This window comes from Onychostruthus taczanowskii, unplaced genomic scaffold (genome assembly GCF_017590055.1).
Source record: "Onychostruthus taczanowskii isolate IOZ18803 unplaced genomic scaffold, ASM1759005v1 scaffold8, whole genome shotgun sequence".
NCBI classification, from domain to species: Eukaryota; Metazoa; Chordata; class Aves; order Passeriformes; family Passeridae; genus Onychostruthus; species Onychostruthus taczanowskii.
The window spans coordinates 14,327,025-14,346,202 of record NW_024505892.1 but is presented as its reverse complement, the minus strand read 5'-3'; the positions used below and the strand labels follow the sequence as shown (position 1 = coordinate 14,346,202).

Genomic DNA, 19,178 nt, shown 5'->3' with positions numbered 1-19,178 from the left:
GGCGGGGGGCGGCCCAGCTCGCCCACGGCCAGCGCCCCCGCCCCGGGGCCGGGAAAGCGGCTCGGAGCCCCCGGGAAGGGCCCCGGCCCCTCGCCCCCCGCCTCGGCCGGCGGGTTTGCCAGCACGTCCAGCTGCACGTTCTGGTTGGCGAGCAGCGACTGGACCAGGCCGATGCTCTGCGTGGGCGACATGGCCTGCGCCGAGCTGTGGATGGGCGCGATGGGGATGTTGACGGTGCAGGGCGGGCTGCTGGCGGGCGCGCCGGGGGCGCCGGGCACTGCAAGGGACAACACAGAGCGTCACCGCCGCCCCGGCCTCCGCTCCCCGCCCCAGCATACCTCCCTGCCGCGGCCAGGCCTGGCCCGCGGGCCTTCGAGACTGTCTGCTACCTGCACGGACTCTGCTGCGCCCGGAGAGGCTGCTACCTGTTCCCAAACCCGCTGGATCAGACCTCAGGGGGAACTCGTAAGCCAGCCCGCCTCCAGTGACTCCCATCGCACAAGAGCTACTTGTACCAGCTGGTGATCAGCTTTAAAGCCACTTCTTGGGAGTGACACTTCAGAGGTCACGTTGGGGCCATGCTTTCAGCCTACGCTATGATCCCCATGGACTGTCACGATATCACTCAGCATTCACTCATCATCAGGTTTTAACTGCTTCTACTCAAATCAATAATAGTTTTGCTAAGTCGGGACTCACTAGTTTTCAGGGAGGAACTTTTGATAGTAAATACAACAAATCAACACGCAACTGAACAAAGCAAACAAGCAAATAAACAAAAGAAGTGGAGGCTAAGAAAGTTGAAGACCTGCACTGAAGACACTGTGTAATATCTAGTGTAAGGTTTCTAGAGTCACTGAGCTGGGGAGAACTGGGGAACACAGACAATAGTTGTCAAAAGCTGAGCATAGTGGGTGACAAAGCAACCAACAATGCCAAAGGAAGGAAGCTGAAACGGAGGGAGGGGAGTATGATGGAATGAAAGTTCTCAGATTTGTAAGGAGAAAATGTGAGGAAATAGATGGTAAGCCAAAAAGCTTCAAGAAGTGGGTACTGTAGTCAGGGTGACTGCAGCATTAATGTTTGGACAGGCTGCAATCAGCAATGTATAAAGAAGCACATGTATATGAGGAAAAATTTCCCACATGTGGTGGCATTAAAAAAGGGAAAATGTGGCAAGAAATTCTCAGAATTTTGAGCAGAAGCATGAAGAGTGTTCAGTTGTTTCCAGTTCCTTTTGCAAAAAGTGGTTGATTCCAATAGGAACTACCACTGAAAAGCTGGAGCAGGAAAATGAAGACACTGGATCCAAGTAGAGGTGCAGTAGTCAAGAAGGAACAAAACAGAACAGAGAGGGAAAAGAGTAAATACTATAATAGAACTTCCAAGAATATTGCAAGTTCTTTATTTTTTTATTGAACTTCCTGTAAAAAACCCCACAGAAAACAGTAAGTGAGTTATATCAGTAGGTTTGTGGAAGGAAAAGAGACCAAGGATCTAGTGTCATATCCAATTTTTAGCCAGTTTTATATCCATATTTAAGTGTGCCAAATTCTGTGGAGACCTCTGATTTGCAAGACCAGATCATGTAAGAGATCCATTAGCAGGACTCCTCCAAACACTGCCCAGTTCCTAATTAATTTCTAATTAAAATTCAAGTCATCTACCTATGCCCTGTGATTACATTTTCGGTAACATCAGGCTTTTACCAGCATCAGTCATGAACGCGGGAGGTGTACAGACAGCACTGTGGCTACACTGGCAAATACTCATGGTAGTTCAGTTCATTCCTGTAGAGGAAGACCAAGAGCCAAACCTGACTGACCCTAAGGCAGTTCGTAGTTCTGTGCTTGGCTGGCAGGCCATGCTTTCACCTCGATGCCTGCAGGCTTAGCAATTAGCTGCCAAAACCTGAGGTTTAATTGTTAGCTTGGCTTGAGCAGCCCCAAATGTTGCTGTCATTTTGCCTTATCCAACAAAATATCATTTGTTGTGGTGTTGCCTAATACTCCTGAGTGTTTAAATCCAATGTTTTCTTCATTTCTCCAAAGGTTTTTAATTGATAAGTTTGCATACTTTGTAAGTTAAATCAATTCACTGTGCATTTGTCTTGCCAAATCTTTACTACATTACAAAACACCTGTCCCAAGTGTACCTCACTATGAACATTGCACTGCCCAAGAGCAACTTCCTACTATGTTTTTTTTAATCTATCAGGTAATCATTATTTACCCTGCAATACTTTTTCCTTTAGTAGATGGTACTTTCTTCCTTTATATGTAGGCTTTAGAAAGGATATCCCCAAAAACATTTTTGAAGATTTAAGTAGCCACCATTTACCTAAACCAGAAATACATTTTCAGAAAAAATTAGGCAAAAATGGACAAGAGGAAGGCTGTTGGAAGGACAGGGTAGTATAATCTTTTTATGGCCTTCCCAAAGAGCTGTGACAAGAGTCCCTAATAATTTTCTCTCTGTTTATGTACCTGCAATTATGAGCATCATTTAATTTCTTAGTGCAGATTTAACCCAATTTTCAGGAAGAGATGTGAAAACTTTGCATTAACTTTTTTCTTTTCTTTTTAGTTTTTATATTACTTTTTGACAGCCATTTCCATAGTTCCAAAAACCTGTAATCAGGCAACAGGAATCCCTCAGTGATATGAAATTTCTGAAAATGTATTAATTTATCTTTTCTGTTGTTTGTTAATTTTATTGGCATGATGACTTTGTTTTGATTGGAGGAGGTCTTGAGTACTTCCAGTCCTTTCACCTCCCACATCACATCTCCTGCACCCAAACCTTCCCTGCACTGCTTAAATCTTCTGCTACCTCAGTGCAGTGGAGAATTCTTCCTGATCCTGCTTTGTTTGTCAACTACTTTACTACTTTAGCCTTTTAGTAGTGATAAAAATCCAAATGAGCATTTATCACTTCTCAAAGGGTGGCTGAGTTTAATGGGAACCTGCTCTCCAACCCAAGCTCCTATCAGCCGTCTGTGCTTTGATGCCATCAGGTCTCAAGAACAGCCTGTTTGGGTTTCCAACACATTATACAATTCTGTCCTACCAAGATGCAGAATGCAAGGCTTCAGTCTGTGGAGAACTCCTAGCAAGCTAAGATGAATTAGCAGACGACTAATTTCCCAATGAATTTGAAACTAAGGAGCTCTTTATGGATTATATTTTCCACACATCATAGAAAACATTGCCCATAATGCATATTTAGCCTTACTCTAACTCATTTCTACAGGACCCCATCAGACCAAAGGATTTTGATTTGTGTGTTTACCAGAGGGGACCGTGACACAACCAACCTGACCTCATCTAGCTTAACCCATAACACGGCTGCCCTCCATCCAGCTGCTCCTTACCTGGTAAATCATCTTCGTCTTCGCTGAAAACATTGGGATTAAAGACAGGCATGTTAATGTAGTCCATTGAAATCTTCCGCACTTCTGGGAGATATATTGTCATTTGCCTGGGCTGCAGATGCAGCAAACTGGTTTTATATATTACTAGAAAAAGAACATAATAAGGAACAAAAAAGTCTGTTACACAAATAGCATGTAAAGCTAAGGAAGAAGCAATTCAAAGCGGACAGAAGGGCTATGAATATTGTTATTGACTGTACACGTGTGCATGGGCAAGCCATTATTTGTCAAATCACCATGTAACACTTTGCATAAATGGGATAAAAGAGATTGTTGCTTTCAGCTATTTCTCTTTAAATGGAAGCAGCATCTCTGTAATTAAATAATTAATTACTTCATCTTGTATTCACATCTATTTTTATGGAAGGAAAATACTTTTTTCCATTCTACTTTTGAAACTTTTCACCACAGGATGCTACCAATTTACAGGGGAAAACTGGAAAGCTCTCAGGAAGGAAATCTGCTGATGGTTACCACATACAAAGAAATCCCACTGGGCTCAGGAAATCCCTGGGACCCAAACCATTGGAGACTGGCAGAACATTTGAAAGAAGCATCACTATGCATTATATCCTTCCCTATCTGCCACTGGCAGTGAGAGAATTAGAATGACCTGTGTTCATTACACTGCTGATAGCAGTTCATATGGCCACAAAAGCTATCCACCTAATTCTGCATCCAGGGCACCTTTATGTACTCCTGACCCAACTACATAATGCAACATGGGACAAAGTAAGTTTTCTAAAGAGCTAAATTCACTGCTAGACTTGTGTTATTATTTCAGTTCAGAGCTCAGTTCTGCAGGGTGGTACCCTGTTTTTCACCCACCCTTCTTCCTTCCCAACAGGACTCTTGGGCAGAACTGGCCCACCCAGAGAAAGGTTGATGATAGACAAATGCTGCTTTTGATGATGGCTACCAGATTACTGATGCTCCAGCAGGAGAACCGTGTGGTGAGGCTCTGCACTGACTTGAAGAATCTTGAACATGAGGCTGTAATAATTTATATAATATAATTTATAGCTAAATAACTATAAAAATCTGACTTTTAAGAATACTTCTATGGCAGTAACTTAAAACCTATTATTTCTACAGTCCTCTTGCAAAACCCTTTCTTTATTTGTGTGGATTTTGTTCCAATAAACTGTAAAAAGAGAGGTCTGGGCTCACATGTTGATTTACTATTTTATTACGAGTAAGATTATTAGCATTTTATTGATACTTCATTATTGTATTTATAGATTTTAATCTCCTTTAGTTACAGTGAATTTAATAAAACCTAATTCCCACTGTACACAGAAAATAAGTGCTTTGTTAAGGAAGCCTTTTGATCACTTACAAAAAAAATCTCATGGCATAAGTTTCTTATTCGTTAGAAAGAAATTAACATGCAAAAAATATCAACAGTTTGCTTTTACCTGCACCAAGGTTAGTTGGTAGGAAAGCAGCCAAACCCACAATTTTAAATTTGGTTCCCCAGATATTAGATGTGACCTGAGCAAGGTAGTTGTGCTGCAAAACAAAAACAAGATCATTTTTATCTGATAAAATCTGTATCAAGCTCTAACAAAAACCTGCAGAGCAATCAAGCTATTGCAAGTGATAATGCAATTTCAGTCTATCTTGTTTTTATTGTATTGAAACAGCCTAAAGTGCCTATGTAGCAACAGTTTTACCCAGTCATTAAGAAGACTCATTCTGATATCTTAACACCATCAGAAATGATGTATGCATCAGCCACAGGGTGACTAGAGCTACTGAAGATCTGAACAACACTTAGTGGAGAACTTCTGTTTAGTGGGAACAGGTCTGTTTTCTGGCACTTGCTGCTCCTGCCCAGCAGGACCATGGCTATTCTGTATTTCAGAGAGTGATACACCGTGCCCATTGGTTCTGTGCCCATGAATCACTTTATAGAACAATAAACAAGACAGAAATTAATTACTCATAACAACAAATTCCCCAGGAGCTCCTAAAGCAACTTCCCAAACCACTGTTGCCATGGTACACACATTATGGGTCTGAAAGACCAACAAATTTTTCTCAAAGGCCAGGAGTTATGCTGCTAGTATCAGGAGCAGGATCTATGCCTCAGGTCTTCTGCTCTATTTGAAGGGCTTTTGGTCCTATCTTCATGTAACTGTTTAGAATTTTTCATAAAAAGGAAAAAACGAAACAAGAGAGCAGAAAAAAACAAACAAAAGAAAATTAAAATAGCACAGGCTTGTTATTAATGAAATATACAACCCAGACAGTTCTACAGCTTGCTAAGTCTCATTTACCCAGAGGACATGAACACCACAAAGAGCACAAAGTGGTAATTCCTTTCCTTCCTTCCAATTAAGACTGTTTCATGTTAATTATGAAACAGATCATGTGGTCCTCTGAAGCAAACATTCCCTTCTCTCTGCAACCCCTAGCAAAGCAGAGAATTATGGTGGCATTAAGATGGGTCTGAGAAAATGATGAAGTGTTTTCACATACACGTTCAAAAAGCCAACATCACCTAGAATAAACCTCTCACATGGACTCACACTGACAAAAGCAACTGGTCCTGGTACTTACCAAACAACACCTGCTACTCCATTGCAATTTTGAACATTAGTACTGAACTGGAAGATGCAATTCTCTAGTTCTAGCTATTTATTGTAATTTAATGCAAACTTTCATTGCTGATCATTGGGTCTCTATCACAACATGCTGCCTCATGAAAAAAATGCATTTGAATCAGGTATGGTAACAAAGTGCACAATACCTGAGTAATATCTTCTAAAGGAAACTCTCTTCGTGTCAGGCTTGGAGAACCAATAGAGGGTTTCCTTATTGGTAACCTTGGTGATCTTGAGATCTCCTGTGCAGCTCGTGACATCTTTGGAGATTTGCGAGCTTCTATATTGATTCTGCAGGTAAAGCAATACTTGGAATCAACAATGGGCAAGCTAAAAAGCACAAAACTCATGTCTTTGAATGGAAAGATGTAAGAAGACAACTGGTAGGATGTCCTTGAAGTGACTAATAAAGACTGTACAGCCTACAGAATGGAGAATTACGGGTCAAATTTGAAGATACAGAAGACCTGACACACTTGCAGTAACTCATGCTAGATACTTTCTAATTAATCTAACAAAGCTTACAGCAGTTCTGCCAGATATAATTTATCTTCCACTAATCCCAAAAAGGTGCAGAGATGAATGATCTCAGCTATGCAGACTTTGAGTAAAGTCTCAAGAAATGAGAAAATGACACCTCAGCTGACAGATTTTTCACTTTACTATATACAGCAAACCAAGGCTCCACAGGTGTTGTCAGTGTTCCTACCCTAAGCAAAAAGTTATTTCTACCTCCCACTATACAAGGTGGGGTCAAGAATACCAGCTTAAGCACCTAAAGAACTCACTGGCAGAAATGTAATAAACAAAAGTAAAAACAGTCCGTTTGAAGGACAAAATATATTCCATGGTGGCAAGAGAGAAAAAAAAGGAAAGGTGGGAGAGTTTATAAAATCTTTCTTTGAGACTGCCTGAGAAAAAATTGTGCTCTATTGCTTCCCATTACATTTTGTCCCAGAAATCTTCCCCTAAGTCCAGCTCTACACCAGTCTCTGAGATCACCCCAGAACTGCACCCTGTAGAGGACCCCAGTCTTACAGAGAATTCCTATGCACCCAAAGGAGTTTACTTTTCATTTTACAAGGTGTCAAGAGAGGGAAGGAGAGACAGGGAGGAAGAGAGGCCACCTGGGGAAAAAGAACTATCCAAGACATTATTACCTGGGGAGTTTAGGTGATTTGCTAGCTCGACTGATTTTTGGAGATTTCTTTGCTGCCCAGTCATCGCTGAGTTCGATATCGCTGGAGTCAGAGCAGTTGCAGCTGTCAATCACAGTGGAAATCAAGCTGTTTCCATAGATTTCATCTATCAAGACAGGCCCCAGAAAATTTAAGTGCTGCTTCAGAAAACTGGTATAAATTATAACTCTCAGTCATCAGAAGCATAAACCCGATCCACAGGCAGCAGGTGAAATAAAACTTTGCAGAGGAAAATTAAATGTTCTCCACTCTGCCTTCTTACTCCGAATTTCCAATGGTTTGAACTCAAGTGAACATCATTCAGAGGGATGAATAGCATTCAACTGACTCCAAAATTGAGACTAAAGAATATTTTCTGCTAATTAGCAATCTATATTCCATTACTCAGAATACAAGAAGTTCTCTTCTGTAAAACAGAAGGCAGCAGGGTATAATTTCAGAAACTTCTAGGTCATGCTAAAGATTTTTTTCACATCAGAAAAAAATATCAGATGCTACCATCCATGTTGCATATATGTATTTTTTAAAGCTCTTGAGGATTTAACGTCCAAAGTATTGCCAAATCATTTTTATACAGAGCAACAATTGAATTGTACCTGCTTTTCCGTCTGTTTTAGGATCCATGATGACAAACTCCGGCCGCAACTTGCTGATACGACGTCCTTTCAGGATGGGCACCAGCCCCCCAAGGTATTCCAGGTACAGCGTGTAACAGGGACCACCGACCTCTGGGTCATCTTCCGTCCGCTTCATGGTGCAGTGCAGCCGTTCATTACCAGCTGTTGGGTAGCTGACAAAATCTCTCATATTGTTTGGGTCTGGGATGGGAGGCTTCATTAAACAGAGGAAGGAAAGAGAAAGTTTTCCAATATTGGTTGGGCTCTTTTCTGTGGTGACTTAATCCCAACACAACTAACTGAACTTGAACCCAACTCTAATTTGGCAGGTGAAGATTAATATAGGTTACTTCATCAGTTATGCAGGACCCACATGCAAGACAGAATGGCTGTGTGTTATTTAGTTACATCAAAAGCAGTTGTACACAGAAAATGAAAACTAAAACTAGTTTTAAAAAAGGAAGGTTGAACCTGTGGTGAGTGCACTGAATGAGACAACAAACCTGTCTTCAAGTTCCAGCTCTTATCAGAAACTTCTTTTTGAACTTGAGTAATGTGGTCAAGTCAAGTATCAGAGTATCTTGTCTCCTGCAGGCCCTCGAAGTGAACCTGGACACTCAGATCCCATTCCTGGTTAGCACTGGTACATGCTATGCCACTATTCTACAATGCTGTCAACTCTGGAAAAAGCTTGTACTTTTTATATCACTTCCAAGCACATGTCCCACCCTAGCTGAGGGCTATTTGTGCGCCATGCAGAGAATTACAAACACAAAGCTTGGGTTACTTTGCCCTGCTTGCCAGCACACTGTATTAATCCATGAAAAACTCAATCCTAAAGCAGTAGGACTGCTTTTGTCTAGGACAATATAGCCTGTATGACACAAATACTATTAATGTGTGTAAGTCAACAGAATTTCTTTCAAAATGAAAGTATAAGGAAAAAAAAGGTAGGGAAAAAATAGGCTTCCTTGACCTGGCAAATGGGTATAGGCTGAGGAGTGGCCTAAAATGTGGTCTGCAAGCTGGAGGGGGAAGAGGAATGGAAGAGGGTGCCTTGCCTAGCACTGAAGGCATGGCTGACAACATAGGTTCAGTGGGGGACTGGGACGAGGCAGGGTGAAGTGTAAGTGCTGATGAGGCTCCAGAAAAACCCATGAAACAGGATAGGCACGTGGCTTCTGGAAACACTGCTCCCACCTCTCAGCTACGCAGCGCCACAACTGCTCTGCATCCTCACATCTACTCTAGGAAGTGACACAAGGACTGTTGGCAATGACGTGTCCCTGTACTGCCCTCTGATCCTCACTAGGGCTCCCAGCCAACTGCTGCCTTCATCCAGCCCATCCCGTCCCCTTCCCTGTCTTCCCTGACAGCAAGGAAATTGTCACTGATGCTGTAGAGAGGGGTGACTCTGGAACAACATGGAAAGCATCCTGGGGAGAATCTCGGATGGAAAGAACTGGAGACTTCCAGCCTGATAAATGCTCTGCAATTTGGAGATCCAGGAATTATGGTTACAGCAAGGCATTTATTGTTCTTTGACAAATGAAATTATTTACAGTTGCACAAACTGCCCTGATTAGCAGTACCCAAATGGAACCATGCTGAATTATTATTTGTAGGCATAATTTGTTCTCGTTTAAGTTGGGTCAGCCCCACTGATTTCAAATTAGTTTTTCTAGCTCTGCATTGTTTTAAAAAGGATCTCTGGCTGAAGAGACTGCTGTAACACATACACAAAAACCACAGAAATCTATGTTTGACTTTCAAGCATTTACCAGCTAATGCACTGGTTTATAGGCTGTGATGAACAGCTTGGAAATCCCAAGATATTACTGAGGGCATAACCATGAAACAAACAGGTTGTGCAGATTCTGCTGGTGGTACAGAAAAAGGTGTGATACCTGGTTCATTATTCCATAGCACTGTTGGAGCAGTAAGATTAGCAGAACTCAGTGTTAGTAGAAATGTTTGGGTAGCCCCAGGTCTTAAGCCTAACCTTCCTGGGAATATAAGCACTCATGTGACATGTAGAGGGGCTACAGTTTTACCCCTGTGAATCCCTCCTGTAACCCTGACAGAGCATTATCACCAGCATGAGCTTCTTCAGAAGTCTTTGTGAGTCACCAGCATATTTTACCCTTGTTATGTACTTGGAAAGGCCATCTCCATGGAATAATGCAGATCAGCATGCGTGAGCCTTCTTTTCAGATTTTTAATAGGCACCAAATGCATCAGTGGGGTCTTGAAGAGGATGCGAAAGCTTTCAAAATGATAAAATCTTATCATTTAGCCATTGCCACTTAGGAGCACCGTGGAGGGGGGAGATCTAGCAACACTTCCCTCTTCACAATGCACACATTTCCTTCTTTTACCTTGATTGTTGGTATGAAGGCAGTGGTGAGGTACGAGCAGAGCCGAGGGGGTAGGGTCAGCTTGCTGATGTCCTTGTCGTCCCGCAGGCAGCTGGCGATGGTCTGCTGGCACAGCAGCTGCAGGCTGGAGACCCTGTGCTCCACTCTGACAACGTACAGCGCGGGCCCAGAAGCCATCAGCAGCCGGGAATCCCTGTGACCCCAACAGATGGAGATGATGGGACGCTGCATGAAGAGCAAAAGGATACAACTTCAAAAGATTTTGTGCAAAAGATCTTTTTCTTAAGATGGCTGCACAACAAGTGATGACATGAATTCAAACCGATCACATTACCTTAAGTCTTCCAGAAACTTAAAGTGCCCACCACTGCCCCTAGAAGAAGAACATGAACATCTCAAATCATCAAAAACAGCAGCTGATGTTTATTCAGTGCTTTTTACTCTGGATGTTTAAACTCTTCACACAAGGAATCAGCTACCAAATTCAGTACCTAGATAGGATAAGTGACTTCAAAGACACAGGGTGTTGAGAAGTAGGATCTTTTGATGCCCCATCCAAATGATTTATTCAGTTATCTAATCAGTCTTCATCCACTGGTAACAGCTCATATTTTACAACTGAAAAGTTAAATTATATGCCCGGAGACACTTAAAAAACAAGTGGAGAAAACCCAACCAGCTTTCTTGTTTTGTGCCAAATCTTCTGCTGCAGTGTCTCCTTTGAACTATTCTCAGAGGAACTGAACTGTGAAAGAGCACCAGGAATGCAACAGAGAATGGCCTTTTGTCTTCTTGTCTACACTCAGAAATGTCCAAATCACAACAGTAAAACCAGAAAGATTCAGGGCCAACTGACATGAAATGTCACAATGTGGAACAGAATAAAGATGAACAAACACTGCTGCTTAGAACATTTATTTCATGCTTGCAAGGAGCTCTCTAAACTTTCCTTTAAAATTCCCTATTTTCTTGTAAAGTCTGTTGTGACCTCCTCCAGCCTTATCATCATTACTTTTGCCCTTAAGTATTATTTGCATCCACCTGTCATCTCTTGCTTTCTGTGTTACAAAGCACCTGTATTTGCTTATGTACACACACCCTGTGGTATTTCAATCCCATCTGCTATCTCTGTGCAAATAAACAACACAGAGTAATGATGAAGCTCTGACTCCATGAAAAATGCTATACACCAGGTTGTCATCAGTGAACTACAGAAGAGTTACTCCTTTCTGTGAAGGTCTTCCTTGTTTTCACCATCTGTGACATTCTGAAGTTTAAGCAAACATATTTTTCATCTAAATAATGAACTGTATTTATTGAAAAGTCAGGGTATCTTTGGAATATCTTCTCACAAGACACATCAAACAAGAAGACAGGGTCAAGACATCACCAGTAAGAGCTTTTATTCACTCCTCTATTAGCAGTATGGTACCCAGATAGCAGGGTTAGATCTGCCCAGAGCTTACTCACCTGGTCTGGGGGAAAAGCCTCCCTTCCATTTACAAATTTAAGATGATTAAAGGCAAGAAACTGGGAAAAGATGGTTTTATGTGACAGATATGAAGCGAAATGCAGCTGGCACAGCACTATACCAATGTTTATCATCAAGATAAAGCATTGGATGAAAAACTTTTCCACATAAGAGATCTTCCCTACTATGTCACCTTATCCTAGATTTAAATTTCAAGGAAAATACTGGTTTTAAAGTAGGAGGAATGAAGGAACTTCTTTTTAATTACATCTAGGCAATACCACACACACACCTCCACAAAGGCACAAATCTTCAGGCTGACTGATACGCAAATAGAAAGAAGCAACATGTGAACCTTGTGATTTTCACAGTAATTGCTGAATGCATTTTGTAGTGGAGAACTTCCAAAGAATTGAGAAATCGTTTGTGTACCATCAATAATGCTACATGGCTTGCCATAGCCATAATCTGTGGGATACAGCCTTGCATTTGAGGAGAGGTCACATGAAGTATCCCCTGCTGATTGGCATTCCATGATTTGTGAGTGTGGCTCAGCACTCACACTGCCTGGCAGCAATGAGACAGCTCAAGCTGCTTACCAAATAAATGCAGCTGAAAAGGCACTGGCACAAGGTAGGTGCCTGCCACATCTACTACATGACAGCCTGAGAACAGCACAGTAGAAGTGACCCTGATTCCCCCCAAGGGCTGAATCCCAGCATGGACAGCACTATCTACCTGATCATTACTGTGGGATCCAAACTGCATCCTGCTGTTCACCTTGCATCAGCTACAGCTTACCTATAAACACAGTGAGGGGACAAACAAGTATGTGCCTTGGCACAAAAATGTTTATTTATTGGACAGACTTTAATGGCAGAAGAGAAGTCAAATATCCCAGCTATCATAATCCAGTACAGCATACCCAGACCTGATGTCCCATATTGCAGCTATTATAACCCAATATATCACACCCAGGTAGGACATTCTTCATCCAAATAGAGTCAAATAAAAGCACCTCTTTCCTCAGGTTACTGCTGCACGCAGAGAGCGTCAGAGGTGCAGAAAGCACCAGGAACCTTTGCAATCTAAAACACGGTGTCAAGGGAAAGGTTTTTCAGAAGCTCTGAAACACAGGGTAGGACCTCTGGCAACACAGCACTGTGGAGCTCCGAGGAGTAGAAAGTCAGAAGATGAAAACTTCACCACTGTTTCCTAACAGGCAACCATAATTCAGTCACCTTCTAAACTTCTCAATGTATGATGCTCCTATATTCTGTTTATGAATGTACATGCAAACAATATGTGAGTGGGTGGGTGATTAAACAAACACACACACAATACCTACAAGTGCTGTACTGTTTGTAAATCATAACATTTCTACTCTTCAATTTGTACAATTAGTCTCACCACATACCTCAATATGTTTTAATATTTTCAACCTCAACAAAGAGCACTTGTGCCACACCACCAGACATACCTTGCCTTCCTTTCTCTGAAATGGTCAGACCCTTGGTGCTCCTCCAGCCCAGTGTTTAGCAACATTTAATTTACAGTGAAGGGCTAAGACTTCAGATGAGCTTCAAGGAATTTTAGCCTGTCATTACAGGCTTGGAGAAATAAAAGATGGTCCAAATGCCAGATCTGACCTGACCTTTAAAGTACTGCTCCAATAATATTTTTCAATAACTAGTCTTCCCAAGTCTTGCCCTTGCTGGACAAGAGATATGAATCAATTACTGCAGCAAGTCAGTTATGAGCTGGCCACAGCTTTCTTTTCAAACTCTACTGAGAAAAAGCAATTGACCTCCAACATCCAACACAAAAGTATTGCTCCCCATAAAGCATCCATTTATTTGCACTGTTTTAGCGAAACAAGGTAGGACAAAAGTTGTTGTATCCAAATTTTTGTTGCATCCAAAAGTTGTTGTACCCACATGTTAAAAAAGGAACAAGCAGACCCTAGGGCAGAAGAATTTTATTTTCCATGTTTGCACAGTTGGGCTTTTTTTCTGCTAGGAACGAAGAAATGCAGCTACAAATATAACATGAGAATTTCTAATCTCACTTTGCATATAAAAATATCATCAGGTTTTGAAAAATCTCAGCATAAACTGTAAATACCTGAATGAATTCCAGGGCTTAAATACCAACATGTAGCTCTATGGCAATTACATATTAGAAATTATTGGCTAAAGCACAAGAAAAAAAATGCTTTATCAGGAGAAATACTGACTGAAAACACATCTCAACAAGTGACTAACAAGAAGCTCTTTTGCCATTTCTTTCCAAGTGAGCTTGAAAGTGAGCTAAAGCTACTCAAATCTGTACCCCCAGCTGGGATGTTGATTCCCCTTAGAAAAGCATGCAGGAATGGATATTCCCACTCAAGCTCTGTGGTTGCTTCTTATAAGTCACTCTACTGTCTCTATTACAGGAGAGAACATAATATATATACATTCCATCACTTGTATGCAGTTCAGTCCATGAAAACACTGTTCTAGCTGATTCTTGCTGCCTGCCTTGAGCTCAGAAATCCTGAGCCATGGGGTCTGCCTGCTGCTTGAACTAATCCCTTGTTTGTTGGCACTGGGACTCCCACTGGTAATGAAATAAAAATAGTATTCCAGGGCAGAAAGCCCAGGAACTAGCAGGACTTTTCTCAGGAGGAAGAACACAACTGCAAAATAGTATCCAGTGAATGGCATGTGTAAGTAGGTTGCCTGCTTGCTCTCACTGCAGACTGTTGATGTGGAGATGCACACTCTTCCCTCTCAGAGTCAAGCTGAAAGGTGCAATGGCTGCAGTGAGCTGGCTCCTGTGAGCTGTGTGTGCACACCTCTGTGCTGCCACAGAGTTCATGGATGGTGTGGGAAAGCAGCCTAACACTCCTTCATTCTTCTTCTCCTCGTATTTACAGTGGGAAAAATATTAACTGCTAAGAGCTGATGGTGACAAATGATGAGGAATCTGCCACTGCTGTGGTCTGATATGATTTTGATGTCATAAACTCTTATTTGATTGGCAGCTGTTTCTTACACCCTCTCTATTTCTACAGTATTTTTTTAAGAAGTCAATACAACAAGATTCCACTTTAACAGAAAGAGTTGCTTAGAAAAGTGTCTTCAATTTCCAGTGCTGATCAAAATCCATTCCTGCAGCAGAAATGATCCTGTGGCCTATATAAAGAACACCAAGGTCCTTATTGATATACTAAAGCATGTTTCATCAGTTAGTTCTAAACTGTTGCTTTTTTTTCTGTAAGAAAATAAACTCTTCTTGAAGCTTTGTTGCCATCCCATAACAACTAAATAAAATTGATTTTAGGCAATATAAATGAAAGGCAACATTAATTCAGATGCAACAGACCTGAACACTCTGTGTGAAATAAATGAAGAAAAGTAAGCAAGGTCTGCTCAGCTGAATAACATAAAAAGCAGCCTCTTCTTTCAGAACCTTTTGATCTGAATTAAACCTAAAATTGCACCTTCCTTCTCTAGCCTTTACAGAACTATCAGGTTTCTGCAGGATCGTATAATCTTAAATCTATTCATTTAGATGCTGGGACATTTCCAGCAGAGAAGCAGTCTGTGAAATGCTGACAGCAGCAGGTCTATAGCAAGCTGGTTGTCTTCTCAAAGACTTCTGGAAACTTCTACCATAAAGATTTATCTTTAGTACACCACTTTGAATTCGGTTTAAAAATATTACACAGATAAACATGCTTTTTTACATTTAATCTTGCTGTCTATACCACATGTGAAGCTTAGTTCCCTCTCCTCCTCCTTTGCTGCACTCAAGATGTAATCTGTACTCACAGCAGCTTTTTTTTTATATCACACAGTGATATAAAACCTTAAAGTCATGTACATTTACTGTAGAATTAAAGGTGTATGGAGGAGATCTGCATTGTAGCTTCCAAATCTGTGCTCCTGTTCCCCTGGTCCCCTCTGGGGCGCATTAAAAAATCATAAAACCTGAAGAAGGGACCAAATATAAGCCAGAAGACTGAACCATTACAAAGAAAAAAAATCACAAGTTTGTTAAAGCTGGCAGTTAGATAATGTTAAAGAGATCCTGTAGGAGACTCCTGTTCAAAGTTCAGGATATAGGAAGATATGAAGCATCTGTTTCCAATCAGAAGTGACAGCAGGTAAAGTTAGTTGATATAATACAGACCTGTCTGCACATTAGATGAGATCTTCTAAAGTGACAGAACTGGGTTGCAGCATTTGGTAAACAATTCTAGTACAACTATAAAACAGTCTTAAATTAGTTGATTATTCTCATCCCTGCTTGATGCCAGGGAAAAGTAGTGAGGACTTACCAAATAATGTAAGAAATTAACATTCTTACAATAAAAACATTATGACCAGCAGGGCAACCAGCTGTTGCAATCTCATTTTTAAATGTTTGAAAAAGCAGGACCATGGAAAACCTGGGCAAATTTTTAGTACCTCACATTGGTGTTTGTAGTGTATACAAGGACAGGCATAGTAAGAGGTAAATTTTACAGAAATTGGTAGTATGTTTTTGAATAGTCATCAGCTGATCACCAGCCCTTAAAAGATGCTCTCTGCATAGAATTCAGTTCAATATTTGACCAGCCCTTACTGATGCTTTTTCAGCTCTTTCCACTCTATTCTGCAAACACATCCTTGCCAGGATGCCAGGCTGAAGCCCCAGAGCCAGGAACAGAAGCGACTGCTACACTATGCCAACTCTACCATTCTGTTTATAAATGTTGTTTTTCAAGCAAAGCTACTGCTTTTCTTTCAATACTTCTGAACAAGTGTGATTTCCCTATCTAGAGCTTTATAGTCAGCAAACTAGGTTTATGAACTATAAATTCCTACACTGAAGGTAAAAGCTTAAGAGAGTTAATCAAACACGACAGAGGATGCCAAAACCACACTAAAGCTGGAGCAGAAGGCAGCATATAGAACATCTTGCAGAGTTCCATGACAACAGTCATCATTGAGATGAGTTACCTGCAGTTCCCAAATCTATTCTACCACTGGGGTTTGCAGTGACTTTATGTTCAGTAACATTCTAGCCAAGTTGCATATAAATCCTGTCAGTCTTAGACTGAGTTTTGTTAAAAACAATAAAATCTGTTTCCTGACTATCCTACTGAAGATAGGACAGACAAACAGCAGAAACAAAAACAGTTCAGTATATTTTACTGGTAAAATTTTCAGACATTTGCTATGTCAAAGAATTGGGACAGAGGACCACATGGAAAATCAGTTTTGTACCTGTAATCCATTTTTTTTTTAATGTTTATTTTTTCTGGCTTTTGTATTCAGAACAACGTTCATTTATAATCAATGTGCTTTTCAGTCACACATTTGCTTCTTCATAAGAAAGTCTTAGCAGAAGAGTTCAAGATGAGCAAATTATTTTATTTTCTTCTTCTTTTTTTTTTTATTTTTAGTTCAGTAACCAGTGATGAATCTTATAAAATCCCATTACAAGGCTGACTGCCATGGTACAGAAAATGAATTAATTTATTCTGATGAGTTTGTCATGAGACAAATTACTAGGACCACTGACTCACTCTCATTTTTGCACATACATCTTTGGAGCACAGGCACAGCATCACAGAAGTTACCAGCAATTTTTTTGCAACATTGGTTTTTATCTGGTTTTGTCAGTCAACCAAATACTTAACAATGTTCTAGCATACCTGTCATTTAGCTGGTAATACTGCTAGACCAGCACTCAAATACATAGGAGAATAAAGTCCACGTGAGCAGACACAGGTGTTCTTCTGAAAGATCACTCACTTCCTCCTGCAGCTGAGTAAATATGAATTTAGATGCACCTAATAAAGAGACTAAACACTGACTAATAAGAGAAGAGGGGTGGCTCTAATTTTAGGTAGGTTTATGTGCACAGCTTTTTAATAAACATAAATATATCAGTTTGAATGTTATTTTTATCCTAATTTCCAAAGGAAATGAGACTCCTTGATTCTGTTGTTAATTGGTGGTTGCCTCTCCCTGACTGTCCTCATCCTTCATTTAACAACCTGGCTTACAACTTCTGAAGTTGGCTTTTAGTCTGCAGTTGACAATGAGGGAAGAAATCTCCCTTACATTAAAATATTGCTATTCCCAACAAAAATAGCAGCTGGAAAGAGCAGAAAGGCTTATATTGCTACTTCCACTGTTAGAAATACTGCAGTACAAATTTGGCATGCACCTGTTCTGTCTGACCTCTCAGCTGCCCTGTAAGCACTCAGAAAATGGCAGAATAATTAGCCCCCACATCAGGCACAATTTGTGCTTTCTCCCAGCTGGTTGGGTGGAGAAAAAAGGAAAGAGCTGAACGCATGAAAAGAAGTTGAAGCTATATATGGAGAACTAGAGGAGATGAAAGTATTTAAGTGAAGGAGAAATTGAGATTAGCAGGAACAAAGCACTGAGGGAAAAAGCCTGCACACACAGAGGTCACAGCCTGGCCTGACGGGCTCTGAGGCTCAAACCACAGAGTGATTTCACAGCCTGGCACTAGAGGGTTCAACAGCTGATGTGCACATACTGAGTTCTGGTACTGAAGTAACAGAACAAGGTTTGCTTTTCACCTGGGCTGGGAAAAAGCAACACTGATATAAATATGTTTTCTTCAGAACTGATCCAGAGAGGAAAGGGCTGTGCTACTTTTCTGCAAGGGCTACGTTTAAGGCAATAGAGCTGTGCTTATGGGTAAGTCCTTTAGGTACCTAAATCAGCATTAGATATCACTGTACATACTTAGGTTGGCTTTAGAGACCATTATGTTACACTCTACACAACTAAAGAATTCTATCTAAGTTAGAGTGCTAAGGTTAATAAGCACAGGTTAATGCTAAATATAAGCAAATACAAAGGCTGAGCAGATGGTTTACTATGTCACCCTTTTGCATCCATTCCAGATCAGGATACTGGAAAAAAAAATGATAATACATGGTATCATCATTAAATACAATTAATATATCTACAGCATTTTCCTTCACTTTTAGATTTCACAGCTATTACAAAGTTTCATTACTAGCAGCAGAAATCAGAATGGAGTCATCCCTATTCTGCAGAAAATGACACAGAATTACATTCAGCTGGGCTCTGAAGTACCAGCAAAGACCTTTGAAGCATGTTGTGCTCCTGAGCAGCTTACAGACCATGTGCTGGCATTTACTTGGCAAGTTACATGACTGAGGTTACTACATCACACCAAATGACTGTACATTAGAAAATTACAGTAACAGAATAAACCTGTAGTTATGATACTGGAACTGGAATATTTTTGTCCAGCTCTTGGCTCTGCTACAACATTAAGCAAGTTATTCAGTTTTTTCTTCTCCTCAGTCACTTAGCCATAAAACAATGGAATTTTCTTTTTCTGTCTGTTCATGGCCCAGTGAGTTTGGGAAACAGACTTGCTCCTTTTGCACTTCCACAGTACCTAGCACAGTGGACTTTAGAACCAA

At 40.8% G+C, this 19,178-nt stretch overlaps 1 protein-coding gene across 1 annotated transcript in view; it reads right to left on the bottom strand.

The window, feature by feature from the left end:
- TULP4 (TUB like protein 4) overlaps positions 1-19,178 on the bottom strand; it is a 143,616-nt gene that overhangs the window by 4,705 nt on the left and 119,733 nt on the right. Inside the window, 7 exon segments of the mRNA XM_041423641.1 lie at positions 1-277; positions 3,374-3,517; positions 4,852-4,945; positions 6,189-6,333; positions 7,203-7,347; positions 7,838-8,072; positions 10,237-10,461. The exon segment at positions 1-277 is cut by the window's left edge and continues 1 nt beyond it. Coding sequence (XP_041279575.1) covers positions 1-277; positions 3,374-3,517; positions 4,852-4,945; positions 6,189-6,333; positions 7,203-7,347; positions 7,838-8,072; positions 10,237-10,461 — 1,265 coding nt within the window.